A 23,571-nucleotide genomic window follows, 5' to 3' on the forward strand; every position below is an offset into this window, starting at 1 on the left:
TGTGCATGTGTTTAACCCCTGCCCACCATATAACTGGGATAAAGCCTCTCTCAGAAGACAGAGGCCTCCCCCATACATCCCTGGCTCATGACTTCTCTTTTCCCAATGATAGTAGCCCCTTGCTTTCTTTTGGGATGGGGAGGCTAAGGGTAAATTATTTTGATGACTAAATGCAACCACAAAACTACAAGGCTTCTGGATCCATGGACCAAGTGCAGCACTAAAGTTTTCCTCGGCAGTTCTCTTGACAAGGAGTCTGGAGAGGAGGGAATATGTACTAAGGTACCTTGCTCTTGTGGTACTAGTTTAGGCTTGTTTTACAGATTTGGAGGCAGGAAACAGTTTTCCAAGTCTGAATTTGATAAATGACCAGATGTCTCCTTCCATGACTGCTATAGCAATGGGAGCCTGGACTTGTGCAGAAATACGTTCTGGAGGGGCGGCGGGGAAGCATTCACACTATCCTTACAAAAACAAACCACCTCAGCTCTGAGTTTATATTCTGTGTCACTTCAGCACAGTTAACAATGTTGTGTGGCCTTCACTTTCCTAACAGTATCTGTCCATCTTCTCCTTGCCTTTACCTTTGTCCTTTTGGGCACAGGGGTCCTGTCTCCTCAATGCAAGCACAAAAGCTCTTAGCATTACCTTGCAGCACTTCGAGGGAAGAATAAATACACCCTCATTGACTTGAGCACTAAATTTGGTCAGGAATCCATACAACTCCTTCCTTCTCTCTCGTGAGACTGAAGGACAAAATGGAACACCAATAAACAGTTTCAAATGAGAAATATGTGCTTTATCTTCCATTTGCCAAATATTTGCTTTTATTTAATTATAGACAGAGCACTTAAAAAACAGAGGTCACCCCAGGCAAAAGTACAGAACTGCAAGTCTCTTTTCCCTCTCATTTGGAAACTCGTTCATACGCTTCCAGCATTTCCTTGATATCTGCTGCAAATTCATCAAAAGGCACAATGGCGAACCTCTGACATGGTGAGGCAGCAGCTATCTTCTATTCATTTGCAAATCTAGACTGTTTCACATAGAGCAGAATTGTTCTGCATTATCAGATTACATTTTGTAGTAATTGTATTCTTTTGTAAAGGATCTTAAATAGGATAAATGATGATCAGCTTGAAAGCTGCCATCTTGGGAGTAAGACACACAGAATTCGGCTGTTTGCACAGAAAAGCAAGAAACTTTCAAAGGTGTTATCAGCAGTTACATAAAATTTTGAGAAAAGAACATCTTTCAACAGCTCTAAAGGTCTCAACTCTTAATTGGGAGATGGTAGCAAGCGGCATTTCCTATTTCTAATTCTTCATAATGAGATCCAGTTTGATGAAGTAAGGTGCAAATTCTGTCCCTAATGTTAGAATTACGCTAAGTGAATGGTAAGACTGTATGTGGATTTAACTTCCCCCTTAACAGCAGTAGGCAAGAGATAATGACATTTTTATTTAATCATAACAAAAGGTCTTGAAATTCTGCAATTGGTTAGAGATGCTGTGAAATTAGGTTTTAAACAAATGCCAAATGACCATTCTTAAAGCATTTCCCCACACTAAAGATGTGAAAATCCACCCTTGTGCTTCGCACTAATTGGTCGCTTAGGACCAAGGGTTGAAGGGGCCCTAGAGACTGTATTCCCCTCTCAGCTGTCGAGGTGCTCACTACGTGTCTGGGGTGAGTGCACTGGGATGTGAGAGAAGGGAAGGCTGGCACTAGCACGCTGTGCTGGTTCTGTCCTGTGGAGGAATATAAAATTTCACTCAAACTCAACCCAGTACCAAATTCTTTTACTATTACTGACAAAATCCAAACCTGGCTGCCCATGCATTGCTCTTTGGTGCTTCTGAGATTGCATTTCCGCTAGCAGTGGCAAAAAAAAAAAAGTGAACACAGCTGCTATGCCAGATTTCCCCCTCACACTTTCATCCTTAATCCCGTTATTCTAGTACTAGGCATTGGCTAGACAGACTGCTGAAGCACAAGCATTGCCTGGGCGGATCAGGAGCTGCAGGTAGATGGGTCGTAAAGTACAGTCCAAGATCAATCTAACCCTCCCCTCACCCCGCAAGCTATACAGGGACCTTTGTAAAGTTTAGTTTTGTCTTGTGAACTCTAGAACCACCTCTCTGCTTGGACTAGCCCTCTGGCTGGCTGACCTCATACAGGGCCTTAGCTATTTTCTCCAGCCTCTCTCTGTATTCCAGTTCTCTATAGAGGGATACATTGACTCCTTTGAAGCCATACATGGCCCCCCACCAGCACGCGGCAATGGCTGCTGTAGAATCAGAGTCCCCACCATGGAAAAAAGCCCGGTGAGCGAGCTCCGTCCAGGAGTTTCCAGCGCCAAGTATGGCATCGTAGGCAATCATTGGGGCATCATGCCCACTGCTGCCGCCCCAGCCAGAGTAGCTCAGGGAGACATAGAATTCATCTCGCTCCTTCACGCCATATATGGGGGGGAAGGTAGGAACAGACACTCCATCTGAAATTCCCCTGGACTCCAGGTATCTTTTCCACTGTTCTTCAAAGTAGGACCTACAAAACAGGAGAGAAAAGTAAGCAAAAGTCCCTGGGCAGCAGTAGGCAGCATTTCTGTTTAAACAGATGAACACCACAGCTGTCAGCAAAAAACATGAGAGCGAACTCAGCCCACCTGCTAAACCAAACAGCAAACCTTTCCTGTCTAATTGGAGACATTAGCGGCACAATACAAAGGCTATGAGAGGGTGAGAATCACAAAGGGAGGAACACTTAAGCATTTGACTCTTCCCTCCAGGAGAGGGCAGTAGAGCACCGACTGGGACAAATAACCCATTGCATTGCAAGAGATTCAAAGTTACAGAAAATAAGTAGAGAGAACCAAAATCCTGCATTCAGATCATCTCCACAAACTATGTGTGTGAATGGATTCAGAGTCCGAACCAGGATCCAGATCAAAATATTTTAGCTGCCTGCCCTCCACCCCAAGCCCTAATGTGCTGGGGGTAACATCTGAAACTCGGGGGTGCTTTCAAAACGTGTATCTGACCTTCTCACCTCAGCCCCAGCTCTAAAAATAAATTTGCCTGCTGCCTCGGGACTGCTTTCTTCCAAGCTGAGATAACCTATTAGTGATGGAAGATAGAGCTCGACGCCTCCCCCCCCCCCCCCCCCCCGTTTTCCTCTTTCTGAATTACTGATGAGCCAATCCTGATTACTGTCAATTTGGAATTTGCCAAACAGTTTACACAACCACATTTCAGCCTATGGTTTGTTTGAAGTGTCCACTAGAGAATTTATTGGTGGTGTGTGATTGGCCACAGAAGTAGTCCTGGTATCTCTGCCCCATAGTTGGATGACAAATATTACAGGAAATTTCTGAATAACCAATCATCATTGGTGTTAAAAATTGTGTGCGACTCTTGAAAATTTCACGTTTTTTCACAAATGGTTGTCAGCCATCTGAATACTCCACAAAGAATAGTGAACCAAACGTGCTGTTTCTTAGTCACAAATATTCACAAATCACTTTAGTATTCACTGAGTTGTTGAAGATCATGATCAACTGGTGTAAATCTGCATTGCTCCAGTTGAGGAACTGACCCCAAGGGTTGGTTTTTAAGCTAACTAGGACTATGTGAACTAGCTTGGATAAAGTTAAAATCCCCTTCCACTTCCCAAAGCCACCTCTTTTTTAGAAAGAACCTTGTTAGATTCTGAAAAGCATGAATAATTCCCTCCCTCTCTGTTTCAATCACCTTCGCGCTCCCTAGCTCTGTCTGACATCAGCGGTACAGTTTGAACAGAGAGGCTGTTCTGCAGGATATCCAGTGGATAGCTTATGGAGAAGCATGTTCTCTCGTAAGATTTGCAGATTCTAGGTTTGGTTTGAGCAAAGAAACATCAGAACCCTTGAGTGCTTGTCTGAGTTGAGCTTGGCTCTGATCTATTTAAGGTTCTCCACAGCCCCAATCTCTAGTTATTCAGGCTCTAGGGAGGAAGGATGGTCTTGTAGCTGAGATGCAGGGAGCTGGGTTCTCTCTTTGGCCCCGTTAGAGAACAGAAGTGTAGTGGAGGACAAGTTGCTTAATCCCCTCTTTCTCTATCTGTAAAGTCATATATTCATAGCGTTTAAGGCCAGAAGCAACCACCAAATCATCTAGCCTGATCTGTATCTCATAGGCCCCCAGCACCTGCACACTAACACTAGGGACAGCAATACTTCCCTCCCTCACAGAGGGATTTAGAAAAGTTAGTTTGTGAGGGTGTGTAAAGCACTTTCATAACCTTCCAACAAGACTGCAGGGAGGCCTGAACATGCAGGAGTGGGCAATGCAGAGGAAAGCTGTGGGATGGGGTAGAAATCTTTCCTATCCTAGGGCCTGATTCTCATTGACACAAAGGCAGTGTAAAAGGGCCATGAAGTGAACCCTCCTTGTTGGGATCCATGAAACGGACTCCTTTCAAAAAACGGTGTTGAGACCCAATGGCTGAGGTTGCTGAATGCCTGGCATTTGATAATCTGGAGAGATTGGTAACCAACCATTTGGGGGCCTACAAATTCCAGTCATCTCACCAGCAGAACCCAGCCTGGCTCACCAGTGCTTCAGGTTCTCCTTCACAAAGTAGCCAGACTTCTGGATGTAGACTTTAGCCTGCGGCAGCACTTCCATCAGTCCCTTCCCCCATTCGTGAGGGGGCTTGCGATTCACAGCATAGGCGGTAAAGAGAGCAGAAGCCAGGGATCCCAGATAGCCAGTTGGATGATGATGGGTCATTCGACCGCTCTCGATGCTGACTTGAATCAGGCTGTCCAACTGCTCAGGATGACAAAACCTCAGCCCAATGCACATGGACCGCATGGCAGCCCCGCATCCTCCCTCATGCTTGTTAAATGGAATCCTCCAGCCATCTGGTTGGTCTGGCTGCAGGCCCAGTGCGTTTTGAACGCAGGTAGTACCTGTGCAGGAAGGAAACAGACTAATAAAGGGAAGCCTTGATCAATAGGCCAGAATGTTCATTTAGAATGAGGAATGGTGAAGGCCAGAGGATAGGCAGGGAAGGGAAGGAGCTTTCCTGTATACCTTTCCTAATTTCATATCAAACCTAATTTGCCTTGCTTACCTATGTCTCTCGACTTCCCTTGACTTCAACTGCGGAAATAACTTGTATAATCCCAAACCAAATTCACTTACAACACTAACCTTAATTTATAAAAAAAGTGTGTGTGTGTGTGTGTGTGTGTGTGTGAGAGAGAGAGAGAGAGAGAGAGAGAGAGAGAGAGAGAAATATATAAAACAGCATCAAAGTCTCAGTCCTTGTCAAGGCCAACAAAATAAAACAAGTTTGGCATTTCCAGGCCAAATTTAGTGTGTGAAAGCAAATAACTAATTTTAAAAAGTTAAACAATCTTTTTGATTTCCCCACCACCCCCAGACTCTGTCTCTCAACAGATTTTGTCAGACAACTCCTAAAAACTTCTTCTCTGGCAAAATATTTCAAATACACCTCTACCCCGATATAACGCGACCCAATATAAAACGAATTCGGTTATAACGCGGTAAAGCAGTGCTCCGGGGGAGGGGGCGGGGCTGCGCACTCCAGCGGTTCAAAGCAAGTTCGATATAACGTGGTTTCACCTGTAACGCGGTAAGATTTTTTGGCTCCCGAGGACAGCGTTATATCAAGGTAGAGGTGTAGCTTGATGAAAGTTTTGAACATGTAAGTTAAGAGTAGAAAATCAGTCTTGTAACAGAAAGCTAGCTACAGCTGTAACTACAGAGAGACTCTCTCTTAACCACCTAGGATAGTGGCAAAAATTGTCAATGTGCCTAAAGTAAGGTACGTCAGTCCCTACTTTGTTACCTAAGCAGAGATGGCCTAATTTTCAAAGCTGCTAAGCACCTGCAATTTCCTTTGGCTTACCTGGAGTCATGAGTGTTCATCAGTTTAGGTCCAAAGCATATTTATAGCCTAACAACTGCAAAGTTTCCATGAATTGTATAAATCATCAGTGGTAAATTTTGTGTCTCCATTTACTCATTCCACAAACATCCAGATATTCCCCATGAATGTTTGCAACCCAAACTTTGCAGCATCGTACTAGTGTGGGAAAATTAGAAAGTAAAACAGGCTAACCTGTGATTGCTGTACTTTATTGTCCTGCTGTCACAGCAGAACTAGTAAAAGGGATTGAGATTTTAATAAACTAAGGTGTTACCGGTAAAGATCATTGTGGTTTTAAAAAATATTTGATGTGGCTTATCTCTTTTCTTGTACTTAATTTCATATCACATCTGTGTAAATTTTGTAGCCTTAACCGTGCATATTTATTTTTGTGTATATGTGTATGCACAAGATGTATACTGCAGACCAAAAACTACAGTAGAACCTCTGAGTTACAAACACTATGGGAATGGAGGCTGTTCGTAATTCTGAACAAAACCTTATGGTTGTTCTTTCAAAAGTTTACAACTGAACATTGACTTAATACAGCTTTGAAACTTTGCTGTGCAGGAGATAAATGTTGCGTTCCCTAATTCTTTAGTAGTTTACATTTAACACAGTACTGTACTGTATTAGATTTTTTTTCCTGCTGCTGCCTGATTGTGTGCTTCCAGTTCCAAATCAGGTGTGAGATTGACTGGTGAGTTCGTAACTCTGAGTTTCTACTGTATGTTAAAAGAATGTTAAGGATGCAAAGCCAAGTACTGAAAAGTTAGGAAATGCCAGAATTAAGGGGGGGGGAAAGTGGGGCAATTTGTCCCAGGCCCTGGGCCCCACAGGGGCCCCGCAAATCCTGGCCGAGAATCCCTTTCCTGGCTAGAGGCGCCTTTTTAATTTTTACTCACCCGGCGGCGGTCCGGATCTTCAGTGGTACTTCGGCGGCGGGGGGCCCTTCAGTCGCTCCGGGTCTTCGGCGGCATTTCGACGGCAGGTCCTTCAGTGCTGCCGAAGACACGGAGCGAGTAAAGGAGCTGCTGCCGCAGACTCAGAGCACCGCCCGGTGAGCACAAGCGCCCCCCGCTTTGCTCCAGGCCCCCTGAATCCTCTGGGCGGCCCTGAACAGAAATTCTAAAAATTTCACTGATAATGTTGAAATATTTTATTTTGATTGTATTACTTATATATCCAGTCAATTTAGCTAGCCAGTTTTTTCCCCAGCTCTGAGCAGTTTGTTCCAATCTACTTCCTCCATTGTCCCTTCCCAATCCAGCTCTTGTCCACTCTGCATTTGGATCAGGCTGCTTCTCCTCCACACTGCCAGGGTGCCAGCAGGGCAGAGGTGGGGAGGCATTGAGAGCACAGGACAAAAAGGCTTCCTGCTCTCAGGTCTGGTGCCAGGCCCTGTAGTGGCCCCCCAGCAGGGACAGTCGCATCCTGTTTAGCCCCTTCCACCCTGGGCTGGAGCATGCTCGATGCAGATAGAATCTTCCGGGAATTTAGCTGCCAAACTCTCCAGTGTCTTTACTGAGCATATGTAAAAGTGAGATTTTTTTCCCCCCAAAGGCTTATAACTGTGTGGGCTTATTTTTCACAGGAATTGAAAAGGCACATCCCTGACATAAAGGTCCCTGCCAAATTTCAAGTCCCAGATCCAAACATGCAGGTGCTAGAACTTCTCAAAGAAACTGTTGTAGGAATATTAGCAAAATAATGTCTTTTTCCCAATCTTGTTCTTGGAAATGGCAGAACCGTTTTATTTGGAACTTTCCAGAAAAATCAGTCCGATGCAGACAACTCGCATGTAAAATTTCAGCCTGAACACTTAGTTTGGTAAAGTTATAAGCATCTAAAAACAGGGGCACTCTCTGGCAACCTTAACTAAAGAGGGAATGAGAGACAGAAAATTACACAAAGGAAGGAAACATTGTTTTGTATGGTACAGATACAATTTCAGAAGGATTACCTGGAGCTCTGCCAACCATGTCATCCATACAGTCCTTGTAGTGCTTTGCTAGAAGGGAATAGAGCTCTGGAAAACGTGGTTGTTTCCCAGCAGCTATCAGAGCTTCAGCTGTAGCCAAGTGCATCACTGTGTCATCGCTGACTTTCCAGCCTGCTATACAGATGTTTCCCAACCCGCCCATTTGTGCAAGCTGCCTGTGAATCTCCTGGCCATTCTGCAGGAACTCCCATTTTCTATTGTAATAGCCCAGGGTATCACCAACTGCGCTCAGCACCATGGCTGCCACGTAGTTCTCAATCAGACCTGAACTCATGCTGTGCTCAGGGTGGCTCCACTTCTCATGGACTCTGAAAAGAAAACAAGTATCATTAGCTTGGTAGGGGGCCTCATTGTGTATCTGGTTAAGCAAGAGCCACTCTCATAAAGTCTTAAGAGCTGGAGCTTTCAGCCTTTCTGCACCTATTGGGCAATTTAACTTGCACAAATAGCTCTGAAATGCAGTATTTGCACACTTTGCCTCACAAGCCGTTTGGTTAGTTTAGCTTCTGAGTAGGGAATGGCCTGTGGGTGTTCTACTGGGAAACAAATATAAATTCAAACCTTATTCTGAACCAAGAGTAGATCCCACACCAGCCTTCCATCAGCTTTAGGCCTTGGCCTAAACCAGGGGTAGGCAACCTATGGCACATGTGCCAAAGGCGGCACGCGAGCTGATTTTCAGTGGCACTCACACTGCCTGGGTCCTGGCCACCGGTCCGGGGGGCTCTGCATTTTAATTTAATTTTAAATGACGCTTCTTAAACATTTTAAAAACCTTATTTACTTTACATACAACAATAGTTTAGTTATATATTATAAACTTATAGAAAGAGACCTTCTAAAAACGTTAAAATGTATTACTGGCACCGGAAACCTTAAATTAGAGTGAATAAATGAAGACTCGGCCCACCACTTCTGAAAGGTTGCCGACCCCTGGGCTATACCATGTTTCTCTCAGGATCTGACAAAGTACACATTTTTCTTCCCAACTACATTCAGCTGCTGCCATCCTGGCCAGGTAAATTACAGATGCAATTGAGAATAAAGTTATTTGTAAGTATTAAAATTTAAATTTATTTTTTTTTAAGTGTGTTCCATATAACACCCTCAGCTTGATTGGTTAGTTGGTTTTGTATTAAATCTGTACTTAAATAAAGCTACCCCAAGATTTCTTTATTCAAAAACCAGCCAACATATATCCCCCTGAAGGATTTGCCACCTTGTTATAGTAGCACTTTGATAAATGCTTAAGAGCCTGAACATGAAATGGTTTGGTCTATTTTCATTGAGAAAAATGCACAAAGAAAGCCATATCAAAAGTGAAAGGTTAACTTATTAATCAATTGCTATAGATTAAGAAAGTGATTTAAAACAAAAACGAAGTCCAGTTGCACTCTGAAGAGTAATTATAGTGGTCCAGCAGCGCCCCAGAGTTAAGATTATATTACAACTTCCATTTAAAGATCAACGTTTCTAAGTCTTCTAAAATTGACATGCTTAGTAGGGCTCCTTTGAAATTTAGTGTGCCTCAAGAGAGTGCAGGGTAGGGGCTATGAAGACTTAGGACCTGAAAAAATACCCATTTCTCAAAAAGTTTCTATCTGCGGTTGGTTTTTGTGTTGTTGTTGATGATGGGGTTTTTTTTGCACAGAGCTAGAGATAAAACTATTGATGTGAGGCAGTTCAAAATGGTCTCAATCTGTCTAGTTTTACCCGAGATAGTGGTGACACCCACTAAATCTTTGGGGGATACAAACTGAGGATAGGATTTGAGAAAATGGACGTTGTTTACAGTGCACACCCGCCAATACAGAAAAATGGCCAGAGGGTTTCCTTTCCTTCCGGTTTATAGGCTTTAAAGGCTGATGCTTGTAAGTGCTCTACAATCCAAACGGTTACTCAGATGCTTTGAAATGTGGGGCACGGGCTAGTGTTAGTGATCCATACTTGGGGTCTTTTGACCAAGGGGTTGCCGAGTTACAGCCCTCCCCCTCTAAAACCAATTTCCTTCTGCCTTGTACTGTTCAACTGAGAGGTACTAATGATAGCTCAGTGGTTTGAGCATTGGCCTGCTAAAGGGTTGTGAGTTCAATCGTTGATGGGGGATCTGGGGCAAAAATCTGTCTGGGGATTGGTCCTGCTTTGAGCAGGGGGTTGGACTAGATGACCTCCTGAGGTCCCTTCCAACCCTGATATTGTATGAAGATGAATCACAGATCTCAGTGAGACTAAGAGCTGTGAATTCACCCTTCAATTAACATAACTAAGAGTAAGTTAATCATGAACCCCCACCTAAAACAAAAGGTTTGGACGGAGTGGCTACAATTTGAGAGTCGTGGGTAGCAGATTTTTTGGGGGGAAGAGGAGGTGGAGTTGGTGTGGCAGTGCAACAGTGCCCCCTCCTGGCCAAGTGGGACGTGGCACCGATCACTCAGCTTAGCAGGACTCTTGTCTATTCCTGGTGCCCAGGAATCTGAAAAACCCCTGTTCTCAAGGCCATCAGGGAGTTGGTAGGGAACCCAGCTCACCACTGCACTGGGTTCCAGCTCAGGGCCCTCAGGCTAGACAAGCAGGATCAGTGTTCATTGACTCAGGAAGGAGCTCAGGGCACTGTTAGGATATAAATATTCAGGGCTGTTTGCAAAGGCCTATACTTTAAGAATTTAGGTGTAGTCTTATCACTTAGCTAGTTACAGGGGTATACAAGAAAGAATTAAAATTATTGTTTGCCGATGTAAGGGCCTTTTTTTACTGTGACAATCTGAGGCCCTGTTTTTAGGCTAAGCAGGCAGGCCAGCCATAAGCTGGGAAGCGAACAGTTACATTCTTACATTTCAAACTAGTCACATTGAAATAAGGTGCTATGGGGCTGTTAGGAATACAATCCTGTCCTGATATTCTATCACCTCCAGAGAAACGGAAGAGCCTAGAAGATTAAAAGGAAACTTAGCATCCTGTCTGGCAAGAACTCACTTATCAATAACTGGGATGTGAAATCCTCATTTCTGTATTGTTTTATAACTGTAGTCTCCACTTCCCTATTGTTTGTCTGTATAATCTCTGTCTGGTTCTGTGATTGTTTCTGTCTGCTGTATAATTAATTTTGTTGGGTGTAAACCAATGAAGGTGGTAGGATATAATTGGTTAAATAATTATGTTTCAATGTGTTAGGATTGGTTAGTTAAATTTTAGTAAAATGATTGGTTAAGGTATAGCTAAGCAAAACTAAGTTTTACTATATAGTCTGCAGTCAATCAGGAAGTAAGGAGGGGAATGGGAACAGGGAATGGGGGTGGGGTTATTAGAATCCTGTTTCGCCAAGAGTGGGTGGAATGGGAACAGGGACACAGGCAAGGCTCTGTGGTGTCAGAGCTGGGAAGGGGGACACTGAGGAAGGAAACTGGAATCATGCTTGCTGAAAGTTCACCCCAATAAACATTGAACTGTTTGCACCTTCGGACTTCGGGTATTGTTGCTCTCTGTTCATGCGAGAAGGACCAGGGAAGTAAAAGGGTAAAAAAATAAGTCCCCTAACAGGCACCATCAACCTTCCCCCAGGCCTCTGCAGACTCTTCAGCCTGTTGGTCTGTTCCACCCTTCCTGGGGTATTGTTGCTTGGTAGCTCTCTAGCAGTTTGCTGACAGGAGTTCCTTTCGCCAGTCTGCTCGCTCTTCTTTTAGCCACCCCACCCCTCTGCTTCCCAGCCCTTTTATCCTCCCAGCTGCTGTGAGGCTGCCAATCAGCAGTGGTCAGCAGTGCCTGTATAAACCCTTGGTTGTTGGGCTAGCATGGGGTACATACACTCCATGAATTAAACATATGAATGCTTCCTGGGAGGGAGGGGCATTAAGGGGCAGAGCAGAGGGGGAGAGGGGTTTTGGGCTGCAGCAAGGGGAGAAGGATAGCTGGAGATGCGTCATAGAGAAGGGGAGAGAGGTTGGGGGTGCAACTGAGTGAGACGTGGGGGTTAGGGGAATTGGAGGGGCGGGATCCGAGATTGTTGGGATGAGTGGCATGGGACTGGGGGAGAATACAGATGGGCACCTGTCGGCCCCACATTCTTCCCTCCCATGTGTGTGCCCAAATCTGAAGGGCTCTTGCCCCTGGGGGAAAGGGGGGCTGAGCCCCACCTTTTCCCCTCATGAGTTGAGGTGTGGGAGGCCTGGGTTGCTTTGGGGGTACCTGAATCCGTCTCGTTGCCCCCTCTGTGATTGCTAGGATCTAATGGAGCTAGTGCTCATCCAACTTCTTCCCTTTTTGTCCTTTAATAGCATTAGATGGATTCTTGTGGGTGAGAGTGCATGGGCTGCAAAAGCAGGTGAAAGGTTTAAACCTTTCAGCAACTGTGGGGTTGGCAGAGTAAAGGTATGTGTAATAACAGGGCATATTAGAGCATTGCTGAAAGAAGGCACAGTTAAGGTTGCATGGACAACCTTAATTCTACATTTCTTGGTTTTTAGACGTTTGACTTTTGCTCCGCTTAGCGTTCTGCAAGGGGATGACACGCCACCAAGCAATCCTAACTCTGCCTGAATGTAGGTTTTTTGCCGTTGAATTTTATAGAAATCACCCTTATTGCTTCGATCTACCCTGTGTGTTTATTCAGAGTTGGATCTGTTAGTTTAGTGACAACCCCTTTCTTTTTGCTACATTTCACTTCTGAGATCCCTGCAGAACCAGCCCAGTTGAGTGTGTGAGCTGGCTCCTATTCCTGTGTGTACATCAGGCCTTTGCATACTTAGTTCCAATCAGTTGCACCTGTGCAAAATCACTGAAGATGCTTAAACGCAATAAGAGGACAAGTAGGAAAACTTACAGATGGAGGTATAGAGGTTGCATCTGTGTCAGGAATTTTAGACAAGCCTCCCAATGCAGGTCGAGCATTGGCTAGAGCAACAGGTAGACAGGGCCCAGGGGTTTTAACCAGCCTGTTGCCTAGATCTACCCTGAGCATGGTCAGACAATTCTTTGCTTAAAATGCTAGTGGTCTGTCTGAACTAGTGCTCCAACCCTTGGTATAATTTAATACCAATTTAGGGGAAAATGTACCTAAGACACTCTATGACCAAGTTTCAGAGTAGCAGCCGTGTTAGTCTGTATCTGCAAAAAGAACAGGAGTACTTGTGGCGCCTTAGAGACTAACAAATTTATTAGAGCATAAGCTTTGGTGGGCTACTGCCCACTTCTTCGGATGCATATAGAGTGGAACATATATTGAGGAGATATATATACACACACACACACACAGAGCATGAACAGGTGGGAGTTGTCTTAAGGAGATATATGTACACCCATACAGAGAGCATGAACAGGTGGGAGTTGTCTTAAGGAGATATATGTACACACATACAGAGAGCATGAACAGGTGGGAGTTGTCACGACAACTCCCACCTGTTCATGCTCTCTGTATGTGTGTATATATATTTCCTCAATATATGTTCCATTCTATATGCATCCAAAGAAGTGGGCAGTAGCCCACGAAAGCTTATGCTCTAATAAATTTGTTAGTCTCTAAGGTGCCACAAGTACTCCTGTTCTTTCTATGACCAAGGACAGCAAAGTTAGGCGACTTGGCAGAAATCACACAGGAAGTCACCTTCAGATCAGCTTGTGTGAGTTAGTCATTCTAAGTGAGTCAAGGGATTTTTAGAAACTTGGTTTTAGATTTATTAAAAAAAAAATCCCATCTCAAGCCTTCGGTGCTTTAACACAACATAAAACCCACAATCCATCCAAAACCAGAGAACTAGGATAGGCCAAACTTAGGGACAGATTTAAAGGTCAGAACATGGTCAGCAAACATGCAGCACAGTCACATCGCCTTAGGCTTTTTTGAATATAAAAGTTTAAAATAAATAAATAAAAAATCACAGGCCCAAACATAAATGGAATCTCACCCAAACTGTGTTGGCCTGCGTATTTTCGATTACTGGAACCTCGCACCAATGGCAATACTTTTCCTGGGCCAATTGTTTGATGATGCTGTCTTGTCTTTCTCTGTTGGAAGAAGCGCAAGATCACTCAACCGTGTCTGTGACAGTGTTGAACACACATAATTTTTGACACATCTTAATGTGCTCATTTCACATTCAGCGCTAGGCACTCCAATTAGTAGGGTGAGAGTCAACACAATATTTTCATTTCTGGTAAAACATCACCGGGATAACTTGACACTATGAAATTCAAGTAGCTCTGGACTCCAAGGGACAAACTGAATACCTCTGTGTCCTTTGTTTTTCAAGATGAATAATTTTACAATCTCGTAAACCAAGTCTAAAGAAAAATGAGTATTTCCCCACGAGTTTAACAACTTTCTCCTTTGACTCTGCTAAAGTTATATTTTTGAAGTCACCTGGGATGGATAAAACGAAATCAAGCAGCTACCTCTTGAATTCCCTCACACTGAGATTTTAGTTCACCAATTATATCCAAGACCTCAAAATATTTCCTTCGATGGTTCTCCTTTGCTTCTAACACACAATTGTGTACAAATGCATCATACATGCAGAGTACACATCTCTTCCTGTGGCTTGGATAGTTTGTATTTTCATAACCCATTGCTTCCCACCTGGTCTGAGATTTTTACAATTTCCCTCATAATTTTTTTCAGATCTGAGATTGCTGAGCTCATTCACTGTGTTGGAGGACTTGGATCAGGTCAATTTTCTTTGACCGAAAGATTCCAGAGACTGCAGCCATGATAATGAAGATCCTATTCCAGCATAACATACTGAGGTATGTAGTGAGTCGGTGTGGCTCCCCGTCGCCCCGGAAGGGGAAGAGCCCATCCGGAGGCCGGAGTGGGCGGAGCTAGGGAGTTCTGAGCCCGCCCCTCAGAGGCTCAGGCGGCGACCCAGAAGTATAAAACCGGGCCCTCAGAACTCAGTCTGGCCCCAGCAGCCGGAGAAACCAGACATCTCCAGCCTAGCTCAGGGCTGGGAAACCTCCACGGCCCGGAGTGACTGCCAGGAGCCGCCGGGCCTGCCCTGCGCCCACTACCCCGAGGAGCCGCCGGGCCTGCCCTGCGCCCGCTACCCAGAGGAGCTCCCGGACTTGCCAAACGATCCCTGGCTGGATGAACCCATGGTCCAGGATCCCCCCGAGGCCGACGCCAGCACCCAGGTAGGCCCAGAGGGGGAGTCTGGAAGTAGCCCGGGGGCAGCCGACCCCAGTCTGGCTGCAGCAATGCCAGATCCGATGTCAGTGTGTTGCGGCCAGGATCCCCACTGACGAAGCAGCGGGTCTTCTGCCGCTGCTAGGGCTCCAGGCTGGGACGCAGTGGAGTGGGAGGGCCTGCGTCCCCCCGCCACCCAACCGGTGGGTGGCAGGCTCCCCCCTCTCCCAGGCCTGTTGAGGCTCAGGCCTATTACTGTGGCTCAGCCCTGCCTGAGGGCCTGAGCTCTGCCTCTATGTTTGTTGCCCCGCCCTGACTTAGCGCCTGGGCTAAACACTTTGTTTACTGTTGCTCAACCCTGACTAAGGGTCTGAGCCCTGACCTAACGTTGGTGCCCGCCCTGAGCTGGGGTTGGGCTTCCTGTATCTTTCAGAACTGCAAGGGCTGCCGGGCGAGACCCTGCAGCCAGACAAAGCACTCAAGCCCCAGCAGGTAGTGAGTCGGTGTGCCTCCCCGCCACCCCGGAGCGGGTCGAGCCCCAGCCAACTCCTGTACTGGTAGAACAGTCAATCCATCGGACATGTTGCTTTTTGCTCAATATACGTCCTCACTATTCCTGCATTCAGCCACAGTTTCATCTTCTCGGCATTCAATAATACTCTAAAAAATTTACTATAGTTGCCTCAATGGCTTTCATTTGAGCTGCCCATCTAGTCTTGCAGAATGCTGTTAGATAGAAAGGTCTCCTTCATTCTTCAGAAGCCTGTGCAATTTCAGCTGCTGCATCAATCCTGTCAGCTACTTCAGGGGCCTAAAGTGCATCATCAAGTTCCTCTTCTCTTTGTAAAACTGTACTCTCTCCAGCAAGAGTTTGACGATAAAGATTATTTTTAGACTTAATCATTAGTTTTTCCACATCGATGGCTAGTCTGTGAAATATTTATGTATTCCCTGCAAAGCTGTGAAGAAAATCTTCAGGTCTGGACTGGCCATATCTTCAGAAGCATGAACCAAAACTAGGTTAATTTGATGTGCTAGGCAATGGATATATGGTGCACACACTTTGCCTCCCTTGCCTGAAAGATATTCTCTCTTTTTCGCTTGCACTCCCCCACGAGATCCAGCCATAACACTGGCCCCAACATATCCCGGTCATAAGAACATAAGAACGGGCATACAGGGTCAGACCAAAGGTCCATCTAACCCAGTATCCTGTCTACCAACAGTGGCCAGTGCCCGGTGCCCCAAAGGGAATGAACAGAACAGGTAATCATCAAGTGATTCATCCCTGTCGCCCATTCCTAGCTTCTGGCAAACAGAGGCTAGGGACACCACCCCTGCCCATCCTGACTAAGAGCCATTGTTGGATCTATCCTCCATGAATTTATCTAGTTACTTTCTGATCAAATACTTGTCAAATAAAACTTCAGTTAACTTGTCACACAAGGATGCAGCATCTGCCTCTCTTACTGCCACAAATGCTCTTTTATATCTACTTTTCCTTTGATATGATCAATATTAAAAAAGTGAAGCCATTTGATCGACATGTTTGCATCTGCAATGACAGTAAAAAACTTACTTACTAGCTGCAAAGAAGCTATGTGCTTCCTGGTTTCTGAGGCAAAAAGACTTATATGTTCATCTGTAATTTTCTTGCTCAAGTATTTGATTCTCTTGGTGTCATTGATATGTAGGGCAAAAGTTGTATTAAGTCAGGCAAGTAGCTTCATGATAATTAACTAAATGCCACAACAGATGCTCTCCAACACTTCACAGTGGCCGTGAAAAGGGAGACCTAAACTACCTAACGTTTTAACTGTGTCATGGAATATTTTTAGTTCTTCTTGCAACTTCCTAATATTTTCAGATGCTAGTTTATCAAAACATGCATTGATACTTGTAAAGGGTCAAAACTGTAAAGCTGCCACATGTGACTGCAGAAGTTCTTTGGTCCTCCCATGAACAGCCATTAACTTTAGCATATTCTTCCAATCACTGAAACCTGTTAACCATGTGATTTTTGAGCTTCTGTATCCCCAAACAATCACAGATGTGACAGTATGTGTAATCGGAAAGATATGAGCATGCTAAGCCACTTGACATGCAAATCTTCATGCAGTGCTTTTATCATGCTGTAAAATGAAGATGGAAAAATGGCAGCTTGTAGGAAAAACAGAAACTCTCAATTTGGCATATCACACTCAGTGGGCAGGCAAGGACCAATCTGTACAAGCATATGCAACTGCTCCGGTGATAAAACTGAATCGTGAAAGTGACTTATCAGATGGGAACTTCAAACCTATTCCAGCAGGAAGACTGCTTTGACCTGCTCCATTGTTTACCTGCTCATCCACTGACCTTTTGGTTTTGCTCTTTTCAAGTTCTTCTACAGGGTCTTTGGTTTTACGATCATCTGTGGGATCTTTGGCTACGTTGGGCTATAGCTAATCTACAGGCAGTGGCGGATTAACACATGCCCAGGGGCCCCGGCCAATTTGAGAGCCCCCGCAGGAGCGCCAGAACCTGGGTAGAAGTGGCGGGGACGCCACCGTCGCCGGAACTGTGGCCCTGCCCCCTGCTCCTCCTCTTCCCCCACCAGAGGCCCTGCCCCCTGGCCATGCCAGAAGCTGGAGCTGACAGTGGTAAGAGCTGCCAAGGGAGCTCAGACCACTGTGGGGTGCCCCAGATCCTGCACCTGCCCTGAGCAGGGGGCCAGAGTGTCCAAGAGCAGCCCCCAGCCCATGTCCCCGCCCACTGGGGCACGCCACTGCTGATGGGACCATGGGGCAGGGGCTCTGGTCCAGCCTCCTGCCCCCTGCCCAGGGCCTGCAGACATGCTCTGTGGGGAGAGGAGGCCCTGACTTGGCCTGGGAGGCGGGAGGAAGCCCCGGGAGGGTCACTGGCAGCAAGGAGCTGGGCAGAGAGCTCCTCCAGCCTCCGCGGCCACTGCATTCCACCCAGGCTCGCTCAGTGCCTGCGCCCGGCTCCTTCTGCCAAGCTACCCCCACTGGGTCGCCCCGCTGCCAGGCTGCCTCTGCTGGGTCGCCCTGCTGCCACCTGGGCTTTATGCCCGAGGCAGCAACCACATGCGGCATTGCTCCTTCTGTTGCCTCTGGCCTGAGGCTTGCAGTTTGGGAGGGCAACACCCCCCCCCCACACTTCCCCCAAACTACACCCATGCAGCTGCCACTTTGTGCCTGCCTGAGGCTACTACGCCTATGTTAAAAAATGGGTGGGCATGGTCCTCTCACTTTTAAAAGGGAGGGGGTGATGCCCCCCTATTTCCCCCGATTCTGGACCCCCCTGGGTCCCAATAAACGTTCTTTGTACGCAGGGCCCCAATAAATCTTTATCCGTCTCTGAAATGGAGCGTGCTCAGTGGTTGCAACCCTGGCAGGATGGGGAAACTCCTGCTACTATCAGCCAGTGCTGGGCATGTGCAATGCTGTGGGATTTGCAAAGGCATTGCATGACAGGTGGGGGCGGGTCCTCTGGGTCTCCTTTAAAACTAGGGTAGCACAATCAATGTAATTGCAGCAGCCCTGAGGCAGCGAGAGAAAGGGCCGCTTGCCATGAGACTCAGTTCCTTGTGAGAGGAAGACCCCAGAATCCAGCAGGGCTGGCAGAGGCATAGCTGGGGCAGGTCTAGGTTGCTACGTGCCCTTGCAGATCATGAGAATTGTGGGGGTTAGTTAATGTTTGCAAGTGCTTTGAAGAAGTAAGAAGTGCTCAGCATTGGGTGAAAGGAGGGAGTGCTATTCTCCACCCCAGGTTCATCCATCCCTAAATGTCAGGACGCTGATAGCCATTAGAAACGGACCCTGGCCTCTGCATTTCAGGAGAGATGGCTGCCCTCAGCTAGCCTGAGTTTCTATCGCTTGTTTACAAACTCCCTGGAGGAAAGGCGTGTTCTGGCGCTAGCAGAGAGCCTCGCTGCTGGGACGGGCATACAGCAGCTACCTCTTACAGTCCCTTGTAAGAAACGTTGCAAAGAACGTGGTTAAAAGGGGGGAATTACTTGCAGTTCTGTAGCCGAGTCCTCTTGTGGAATGGGACTGTTCCTTCTTCCGGCAGGTTGTCAGTTTGATTTGCAGATGAAGCAGCCAATCCTTTGTCAGCAACCGCTTCTGAAGGCAGCAGCTGACCACTGTTTCAGTTTTAGCCTACCAGAGGGAAAGGAGAAGCTTGCAGGTTGTGGGCTGGAAATGCAGCTCTTAAAATGTCGTATATTCGCATAAAGCAAAGCAACCAGACATCTTCTGGTAAACTGGTATGTGGTAGGCTGAGCAATAATCCATTCAGGGGGAGTCTCTTCCTTACAGTGCTACTTGTAACTTCCCAGCTGGGGGGGAGGATATTTTCTTAGTGATCATTTGGAGTAACATTAAGAAATCGATTAATTTGAGATGGGGGGGGAAGGCTCCCTGGAGCACTAATGATGACTTCAATATACATCACACACAACAGGGTTGCCCAGATGACTTCACTATAAACCACGTGGAACAAGGGATTGCCCAGGCAGTAATACCAAGGGTGAATGTTGCCAGGGCAGTACCTATAGTGGTGTGCTCATAACTTTATAGATTTTGAAACTCCGACTGAATGCACCCTACGGCAATACTTCCCTCTGCTCCCGGCTTTCTTGAACAGCAAACAGAAGGTGTGGTTTGAGATGTGCAGCTCCACCGCCTCCACTAAACTAAAAGACAGTGCACAGCAGCCTTCAGCAGTGATTAAAATGGTGTGACAAAAGTGGTGGGTCTATGAATCTGGGAGCAACAGCTTTGCTACAAAACATCCTTCAGTGCCCAGCTTGATTTAAAAAAACATTGCTTTGGCTGGGTCTGCAACCCTTTGCAATTCCTCTTCCTTCCCAGTGTCTGGGAAATATGAGATTTGTATGTTGAATGTAATCTTAGGGGAAGAGACCTGGGCTGCCTCTTTTTGATTAATCTATCCAAAGAATACCTAGGTCTAGAGCTATAGAACAGTGAAATTCCCCAGCCAGACATGTGCAATAATAGGCAGTTCTCCATCTTGCAAAGACAGACTGGGTTCTACCAGGGTGTCTTCATGTCAAGGCAGATCAGTCCAGTTATAACTGGTGCTAACTGACACTTCTACAAGCTAGCCTTTTCCTGTAGCTGAATTGCTTTCAAAGCAGCTGCAGCAAGGGAGATTTAGGTTAGATACCAGGAAAATTTTCCAACTCTGAGGATAGTTACATTCTGGAATAGGCTTCCAAAGGAAGCTAGGGAATTCCTGTCAAGAACTGGTTGGACAAACAGCTGTCAAAGATGGTCTAGGTTTAGTTGGTCCTGCCTCAGTGCAGGGGGCTGGACTAGATGACTTCTCACAGGCCCTTCCAACCCAGCATTTCTATGCTTCTCTTCTGCCTTTGAAAACATCAAAGAAATTGCTACCAGTTTCTCCTGTACAACTGAACAGCTCATTGACCAGCATGAGCCAGGAGCATAAGCCTGTTTGGGGGCAGGGACAGCTGTTTGTACAGCACCCAGCACACTGGGGTCTTAATCCATGACAGGCTCACCTATGTGCTTCTGGAATAATAAATAATAATAACGTATTAGCACCAATAGTGAGTGGCTATTGGAAAGTAATTCACTTCAACCACACACCTGAGCGGGTTGGGTATATATTATCTCTCTTTTGCACATGAGAAACTGAGGCGCAAAGAGCATGAAGAGACTATTGCTGATCGTGGTTTCAGCAACAGGTTCCACTGATCCCTGAAGTTCTGGTGAAAATGATCTAGTTACTAGTGTAGATAGGGCAAAACTGTTTAAAACACTGTTAAGGAAAATATGGTATCAGTATCAGTAAGTGTCAATCATGCTTCCTGTAACAATATTATAAATGACTTTGTCTTGCTTATGTTATCACCTAAATTACTTTCAACAGCATTGGTAATATCAGCAGGCATCAGGTGCAGTTTAAAGTGACCACTGATAATAATCAATCACTTCTTTGTGTAGAGGAGGCCATAGTTGTATCTTTGTCTAGGCTTGTCCCAAGTCACACTGTGAGACAGCGTCAGAACTGGGATTGGAATACAGGTCTCCTGACTCCTGGTCTTGTGGTTAAAGCACAAGACTAAGTGGTAATCATGGTCATCCTTTATCTGGGGTACAGCTCTTCACACATCTCATCAGGAGACAGATTAGCATTTCTCCCCAAAGCAGAAGTTGTGTGCCCATATGGGTTGGCAGATACCATGGCTTCAGGGATTCCCAGTGGAAGGCTGACATAATAGGACAATTTAAAATGAAACTGAGCTTGCAGCTGGAATAAAATTACAATTTACCCTGGGTTCTTGATAGCAAAGCAATTCAGGGAACTTGCAATGGGTATTGGTACATAGATGTTTTAAAACTGTGGCATTTCGGCACTCAAGGTGGGTATTAATGGTAATGACTGAAGGACTTTGGCAACTGTGACATTTTTTTAAAAACGGGGCTGTCATAACTAGAAAGGGAAGGGTAACAGCCCTCCTGTGTACAATACTATAAAATCCCTCCTGGCCAGAGACTCCAAAATCCTTTTACCTGTAAAGGGTTAAGAAGCTCAGGTAACCTGGCTGACACCTGACCCAAAGGAACAATAAGGGGACAAGATACTTTCAAATCTTGGTGAGGGGGGGAAGGCTTTTGTGTGTGCTCTTTGTGGTGGTTGTTCGCTCTTGGGACTAAGAGGGACCAGACATCAATCCAGGCTCTCCAAATCTTTCTGAACAAGTCTCTCATATTTCAAACTTGTAAGTAAACAGCCAGGCAAGGCGTGGTAGTTTTATCTTTGTTTTCTCAACTTGTAAATGTACCTTTTACTAGGATGTTTACCTCTGTTTGCTGTAACTTTGAACCTAAGGCTACAGGGGGGTCCTCTGGGCTCTTTAAGCTTGATAACCCTGTAAAGTTATTTTCCATCCTGATTTTACAGAGATGATTTTTACCTTTTTCTTTAATTAAAAGCCTTCTTTTTAAGAACCTGATTGATTTTCCTTGTTTTTTGATCCAAGGGGGTTGGATCGTGATCCACCAGGAGTTGGTGGGAGAAAGGAGGGGGGATGGTTAATTTCCCCTTGTTTTAAGATCCAAGGGGTTTGGATCTGTATTCACCAGGGAATTGGTGAAGAGTCTCTCCAGGCTACCCAGGGAAGGGAATTAGCATATTGGGAGTGGTGGCAGCGGACCAGATGTAAGCTGGTAGTTAAGCTTAGAAGTTTTCATGCAGGCCCCCACATCTATACCGTAAAGTTCAGCGTGGGGAAGCACCTTTGACATGGTGGCAGAGCTGTGGGATCATTTTAAACCAAAACCAGTAAGATTTTTTTTCTCATTTCTAGCTGCTTGGAAAGCAGAGCTGAAGGTAGATACATATCTTATCTCCCCTTGCCTGAAGGCAGAGGTGTTAAGTTTTTTTTAACAAGGGTCTTTGTTAAGAGAAGGGTTCAAGCAGTGAGCAAACAGCCGGCAAAAGGAATTTACAAGCTGAATTGTTTTTTTTCTTTCTACCTCTCGGGGATAGCTAGTTAGAAAGGCTAGGTCTACACTACCCACCTGAATCGGCGGGTAGAAATCGATCTCTCGGGGATCGAATTATCGCGTCTCGTCGGGACACGACAGTTGATCCCCGAATCGACGCGCTTACTCCACCAGCTGAGGTAGGAGTAAGCGTCGTTGACGGGGAGCTGCGGAGGTCGATTTTGCCGCCGTCCTCACAGTGGGGTAAGTCAGTTCCGATACGTCGAATTCAGCTACGCTATTCATGTAGCTGAATTTGCCTATCATAAATCGACCCCCCCCCCCCACCCCGTAGTGAAGACCTGCCCAAAGTCTCTGTTACCTAGCCGCCCTGAGCTGAGTGCATCCTAGTTTCAGTGAACTGTAGAGGGGGTCTGATGCAACCCAACAAAGCAGGAAAATGAGTACCAGTGTTACCGCTACTAAACTGGAGCTGGCCAGACTGGCAGCAGAAGAAAGTGAAAAAAATCATAAGAGAATGCTCGAAATAAAAGAACTTGAGAAAGCAGCTACTGAAAGAGAAGAGAAAGCCAAAGAGGAGGCCCACAAAAGAGCTATGGAGGAAAAACAAAAAGAGATGGAGCAGAAAGAAAAAGAGAGGAAGCATGAACTGGAATTGGTAGGGCTAGGCAGGATATACCAGCTAACCCTAACAACCCCTCTCCAGGTACCACTTCCCATTCCAGAAAATTCCCCACCTACAAGGCAGGCGATGATACTGAGGCTTTCTTAGAAAATTTTGAAAGGGCCTGCCTTGGGTACAGCATCACTACAGACCAGTACATGGTAGAGCTGAGGCCGCAGCTCAGTGGACCCTTAGCGGAGGTGGCGGCTGAAATGCCTAAGGAACACATGAACAGTTATGAACTTTCTAAAAACAAGGCCAGAATCAGAATGGGGCTAACACCCGAGCATGCCCGTCAGCGGTTCAGAGCCCTAAGGTGGAAGCCAGATGTGTCATTTACCCGACATGC

General features: G+C 45.9%; 1 protein-coding gene across 1 annotated transcript; it reads right to left on the reverse strand.

The window, feature by feature from the left end:
* Positions 1-804: 804 nt before the first annotated feature.
* ADPRH (ADP-ribosylarginine hydrolase) lies at positions 805-19,115 on the reverse strand. Its single transcript, XM_005310174.5, has 5 exons — positions 19,075-19,115; positions 13,840-13,939; positions 7,904-8,250; positions 4,594-4,954; positions 805-2,550 (listed from the first exon to the last, which is right to left on the reverse strand). Exons 3-5 carry the CDS (start codon positions 8,214-8,216, stop codon positions 2,151-2,153), a joined length of 1,074 nt encoding a protein of 357 aa, XP_005310231.1. The 5' UTR covers positions 8,217-8,250; positions 13,840-13,939; positions 19,075-19,115; the 3' UTR covers positions 805-2,150.
* Positions 19,116-23,571: the final 4,456 nt, after the last annotated feature.

This window comes from Chrysemys picta, chromosome 1 (assembly GCF_011386835.1).
Source record: "Chrysemys picta bellii isolate R12L10 chromosome 1, ASM1138683v2, whole genome shotgun sequence".
Lineage (NCBI taxonomy): Eukaryota > Metazoa > Chordata > Testudines > Emydidae > Chrysemys > Chrysemys picta.

What these genes read in the sequence shown, in the direction of transcription:
- ADPRH (XM_005310174.5), bottom strand. Translation starts at nt 8,216, where the DNA reads ATGAGTTCAGGTCTGATTGAGAACTACGTGGCAGCCATGGTGCTGAGC. An exon ending in CATGGTTGGCAGAGCTCCAG is followed by an intron (nt 4,955 to 7,903) that starts GTAATCCTTCTG and finishes CTTCCTGCACAG; the next exon opens with GTACTACCTGCGTTCAAAAC. An exon ending in AAGGAGAACCTGAAGCACTG is followed by an intron (nt 2,551 to 4,593) that starts GTGAGCCAGGCT and finishes CCTGTTTTGTAG; the next exon opens with GTCCTACTTTGAAGAACAGT.